This window comes from Condylura cristata, unplaced genomic scaffold (assembly GCF_000260355.1).
Source record: "Condylura cristata isolate star-nosed mole 26May11 unplaced genomic scaffold, ConCri1.0 scaffold00019, whole genome shotgun sequence".
Classification (NCBI taxonomy): Eukaryota; Metazoa; Chordata; class Mammalia; order Eulipotyphla; family Talpidae; genus Condylura; species Condylura cristata.
In genome coordinates, this window is record NW_004567120.1 from 24,083,181 (window position 1) to 24,089,055 (window position 5,875).

The 5,875-nt window shown below is 41.5% G+C and overlaps 1 protein-coding gene across 1 annotated transcript in view; it reads right to left on the minus strand.

The window, feature by feature from the left end:
- LAMP2 (lysosomal-associated membrane protein 2) overlaps positions 1 to 5,875 on the minus strand; it is a 34,381-nt gene that overhangs the window by 20,817 nt on the left and 7,689 nt on the right. Inside the window, exons 2-3 of the mRNA XM_012727160.1 lie at positions 2,076 to 2,194; positions 625 to 844 (exon numbers count right to left, since the gene is read on the minus strand). Of these exons, the coding sequence (XP_012582614.1) occupies positions 625 to 844; positions 2,076 to 2,194 (339 nt within the window). The remainder of the gene's footprint in view (positions 1 to 624; positions 845 to 2,075; positions 2,195 to 5,875) is intronic.

Below are 5,875 nucleotides of genomic sequence, written 5' to 3' on the forward strand. Positions count from 1 at the left end.
TGAGATGGAAAAAGTCACAGAATAATGTAAAAATAAACTATTATATTAATTTTTAAAAAAGGGGTTTTCTCCCCGTGGGGATTACAATTGAGATGAAAAAAAATGTGCAAAATGATGTAAAAATAAACTTTTTAATAAAAAAAGGGGGTTTTCTCATTTATTCAACATTTGTTGAGCGCCCATTATTGAATGAAATAAGTAATGACAACTAGGCGCATGAACTTTGCAGCTCAACTTTGGCTCTAACACCAGCTCACCACATAACTAGCTATTGTGTAACCTTTGGGAAAGTCATTTAGTCTCATGAGGCTGATTCCCTTTACCTGTAAAACTGAGAGATTTATTTTCTAGGGATAATCTTCATAATTGAGTGAGATGCTGCTGATAACACACTTAGGGTAGCACCTGGTAGGAAGCTCTCAAGCAATAACAGCAAATACCAGCTCTGTGTTGACCACTGGGGTGGGTGGAGTGTGTGTGTGTGTGTATGTGTTGAATACAAAGACATGAAACTTCTGTTCTAGTTAGGAAGACAGTTATTTGATGGGATGATTTTTAATTACTTACAATTTTACTTAGTAATAAAGAATAAGAACATAATACAAATGCAATTCGTAAGATTACCTTTATCTTGAGCAAAAGGAAATGTGTTGTTATCTGAAGTGTTGTAGGAAAATGAGATGCCTTCAATTAAATAATTAGTAGACATCTTGGTAAAATTCACAATCCAAGAAACACTAGGTCCAAATTTCATCTTGATTTTGGTAACATTCTGTCCATTCCCACAAGTGCTTTCATCAGATGTTGTATTGCCTTCTGAACCATCTGAAATGGTTTTAGTTTTCTAAAGGATAAAAAACAATGGGGGTAATGAACAAACAGGTAGGATTTATGCAGGGTGTACCAATAAAGTCTGCATCAAACACCCCGCCAAGCCCCCGTGGTGGCCTTCTGCCTGGTTTGCTGTGTAAATTAGTCACAGATTCTTCAGCTACAATGGACAAATTCATGGACAGCTAAAAGGAAAAGGAAAACTGGCCTGAATTTCTGTTCTTAAGTTGATTTTTTCCCCAAAAATTGAGAGTGTAGCCAGGCAGAAACTTACATTACAGCAGCTAGACCTGAATACCAAGGGAACCAAACAAACAAAAAAATCAATGAGGGCCTCCCTGGTGGTACCAGGGGTTAAGTCTTAGCACTCTGAAGCTGCCCACCACTAATCCACATGGTACAGCAGACCTCTCCTGCTCCCCTCATCAATGTAATCAGTAGATCTGCCTGTTTTGCTCCCCACTCTGTCTCTAGTGAATCCTTTCACTGCCCCCCCACACACACACATACCTCTGGCCTATACCCCAGCTCTTATATGCATATTTTTTTAAATCAATGAATTAGAATATTCATTTAACACTAAACAATACCTTCAAGAGTTTGTTAAAAAAAAAAAATGAGGCCCTCCCTAGTGGGTTAAAACACTGCACTAAGAAGCTCAAGCCACTTCCTTATGAGTTCGATCCCCGCCTGCCCCGGAGGTGACCACATGGTGTGACAGACCTCTCCTGACCCGCCCGCTGCTCCCCTCAGCAGTGTACTTCTTTATCTGCCTGTTCTGCTCCCCACTCTGTCCCTGGTGAATTCTCTCACCCTCCACATCTCTGGCCTGTACCCCAGTTCTGTATAAATAAAATAAATAAATATTTTTTAAAAATGAAATTGGGCCTCCCTGGTGGCATAAAGATTAAAGACATAGTGCTATCAAGCTATTACCAGCCACTGCAGCATGAGTTCGATCCCCAGCCAGGAAGCTGACCCACACAGCACAGCAGATCTTGCCTGTCTCACCTGTTGCTCCCCTCAGCAGTGTATTTCAATAGATCTGCCTGTTCTGCTACCCAGTCTCTCTGGTAAATCCTGTCAAACCCCCTGGCATCTCTGCCTTATACCCAGTTCTTGTATGCATAAATAAATAAATCTTTTTTAAAAGATGCAAAATCTTATTTGTATAAATGTAAAGTTTAAAAAACAACAGAATCATATTCCTACTATAAAACTCAAAGATAAATCAAAATACTTACGTTATCTTTGTTTGTAGTCTCATAGTTTATTGTGAAATTCATCTGCCATTTTGCATAAAAGCAAGTGACATTCTTTGCATCTGTCAAATTAAGCTCAAATGCATAAGACGGGACCGCACCTGGATTTATTAAAATAAAAAGATTTACAATTGTACTACAAAAAAAACACTAGAACTCAAGGTCACTACCTTGCTTCTCAGCTGGCTACCTCTTTATGCCAAGGAACTTTCCCAAGCCAGAAAAGCACTGTGACTTTCAGCCACCTCACCTCTGATCTTTCACACACAGTTAAATATCAGATCATCACTTTTATACTGAAAAGCCCAAAAGACTTAAAAGGTCTCAAAAGACTTCATGTCAGCAAACACAGAGCACAAATAATGGCAACCATCAATGCATTTTCTTCCCTGTCACACACTTACCCCAGGGGTGAGTTTCCTGTTAACATGGCTGCATATCCTTTAATGATATCTGAACACTCCAGTGTCATCTACAAGCAAGTACATGCTACAGGCTAGAGAATAGAGTCCTAAGAGGGATACCTCAGCAACAGCTTTTCAGCTGTACACAAAATCAGTCGTGATGCTCCTGAGACCGAGCTGCCTTGCCAAGCTGGCATATTATGCTAAGTCTTGCAGTTAGTGACAGTGTTGAAATGTACTGTCTAAGGTGGGAAAAAACCTTGTGAGGCCTAAATAGGTCTACAGCCTTTCTGTTGTAAGTTTAAGAGAGAACAGAGCTGCCACCACCAATGCACGGGTACACTGCAGGCCGCTGGGAACTCCAGCTTAGTTCTAATCAACTGGAGGTCTGCTTTTTATGAGCTATCTCACTCAGTCTTGTGCAAAGTCCCTAGTTTGAATACATACTCATATTTAAAGCATACAAAACTATTAGAAATAAACAAGAAAAACTGCATGTGTATTAATTTCCTTCCCAAAGAGATTACAAATAACAGAAAGAAAACCACCTCAAGCTATAGAACGGAAGCTTTAAGCAGCAGCAGGTTGTGGTTCAAATGTACCACTTGAGGGGCCTCCCTGGTGGCCTAGGGGCTAAGTCTCAGCGCTACCAACTCAACAGCCTGAATTTGGCTTGAATTCAATCCCCAGCCAGGGAGCTGACCCAGAAGTGGCCTAGCAGATCTCTTCTGTCTTGCCTGCTGCTCCCCTTGGCAGTTATTTAAGCATATCTGCCTGTTCTGCTCCCCACTTTGTCTCTGATGAATCCTCTCCCTCTCCCTCCTTTCTTCACCTCTGACCTACACCCAGTTGTCCTATGTAAAAAAAAAAAAAAAAAAACCTGAACAAACAAAAACCAAATGTACCACTCTGTTAAATACAAGAGTCTACCAGTCAACCTAAAAATGAGAGCTGCCAACCACCCTGAGGGCCCCAGCACTCTATCCAGCCCCTTCTGAGCCTTTCAGAGTTCAATTCGCTTCCTGTTCTAGAGGGTCAACTGCTTAACCCTTACATAAATATCATCATAAGGCCTAACAATTCTAAACCAAAATTCACTATTTTACACTCTCCCAGCTGTCCCCTTCTCAGCCACCTAGCTCAAAGGACAGGACAGGGCCACATACAGTCCCCTAGACTCAAAAATTTTAGAGTCAGGTTCTAACTGTATTCTTTTCCTTACGTCCTGTTGTGGGTTTTTTTTTTCTCTCTCTCTCTTAAATCTAATCTTTGCCTTTATTTCTTTTTTCTACTCACCATCCACTCTTAAATTACTACAGCTACCTCCTAGCTACCCCTAGAAAGTTAATGGTCCTTAAACACCTCTTTCTCCCAGGACACTTTCTTGTTCAAAAACTTTTACTAGCTCCAAATTCCCATATTAAATTTAAATTCCTCTGCCTGGCTTTCAAAGTAATCCTTAATCTTGTCCCGCCCTATTCCTTCAATTTACCTGGAACCATTTTCCCACAGCACACCCTTTAATCTCGTCAAACTTGTTCCACTGGACCCAAATGCATCCTCTGTTCGACCTCTACCCCCAGGCTTCTATTGTTACCAATATTTGAAATCTACTTTCTTCTATTGACCTAAATGTTCGCCCCAGGAACAAATTCCCTCTTTTCCGCTGCCCAAAATCTGAAACAGCCCTCCTACCCTGATTTTTTACAATTCCTGGCAAGTATCATTGCCCATGATAAAGGCTGAAAAAAAGTCACACACGTTTTCCCAGCCTTCCTTGCTGCCAGGCTCCACCTACAATGGCCTCCACCCAGGCTGAATACAAGGCAGAGGAATAGAGCTAGGAACCATCACCCTCAGGTGGAAGCCCCTACAGGAGGATCAAACTTCCAGGCAACAAGATCAGCAGAGCTAGCTGCTGAAACCTGTGGTGCGAGCTGCAGTTTAATGCCTGGCAATGCCCGGTAGTGCCAGTGCATACTAGTAGCTTAGAACCAAGCTTTGGATACACAACCAGAAGCAATGGTAATTTGGAGTTACCCAATACACATTTGTTTTTTATAAAGTAAAATTTTACTGATTGTCACAAATATAGGAAACTGCACCACACACATAACATTACGAGTGCACAGCTTTTTCTAACTGAACCCACTTGTGTCGAGAAACACAACATTTCGAGTATACCCACTGTACTCCACTGTTTCCCCACTTTGCAGCTGTTATTCCCCCCCCCAAGGGCAACCACTATCCTGACTTCTAACGGTTTAAATTAGTTTTGCCTGTTTTTCAGCCTGATATAAATGAAATAATTCACTGTGCCTTCCTTTGTGTCTGGCTTCTTTCTCTCCATATTATGCTTGTGAGAGTCACCATAACCTCGGGCTGTAATTGTGGCTTACCTTGCACACTCAATGTACAGCTTTCTGTAATCGGCTGAACTCCACTGCTTATCGTGCTACTACTGAAGGACATTTTCAGTGTCCAGTTTGGTTCTACTACAAATGGACACTATGGTGATGTGTATGTATATGTGCATCTGTTGAGACTATTTATTATCTAGGAGGAAACTGTGAGGCCGAGAGCTAGGTGGATCGCCGACATCTTTTACATAAATTCCTGCTAAAAGTGATCAAACTTTTGGCCCTACCTGGTGGCGCAGCGGGTTAAAGCACAGCACTGAGAATCTGGGGCCGCTTGTGCATCAGTTCGATTCCCGCCTGCCCCGGAGGTGACCACATGGCGTGGCAGACCTCTCCTGACCCGCCCACTGCTCCCCTCAGCAGTGTGCTTTGTCGATCTGCCTGTTCTGTTCCCCACTCTGTCTCTGGTGAAGCCTCTCACTGCTCCGAGCCTCTGGCCTGTACCCCACTAATATATGCACAAATAAATAAATCTTTAAAAAAAAAAAGTGATCAAACTTTTTTTCTGTTGCTTACAAGTACCTGGTTTGCTATGTTGTCCATTTCCGGCAGCCATTTTTTCCACAAATTCCTTGAGAAGTCATAGCTCATATCCCCACATTTCTACATATATTGTACTATCCTGAATTAGTTATTTTATGCCCATTAAGCCTGTCTTCTCTATAAGCTCCAAAAGAACTGTCACTTAGCAACAAATTGATGTGCCATGGTAAATTACAGCATACAGCAAAATATGTTAATAAAGTAAGTATCCAAGTCTGTGAATGAATGATATATATGGACAGATTCAAGATTCCCTTCTGATAATGTCTCTGCCACTCATCTGAATTCTAATTTTCATCCTTAAACAGAGGCTCTTATCTGTAACCACAGTTTCCAGGAATGTGTCTTTTATATGAATGTCATCTGTCAGGAGTGTCATGGTAGGGGAGACCAAATCTATTACTTTTCCTCTATC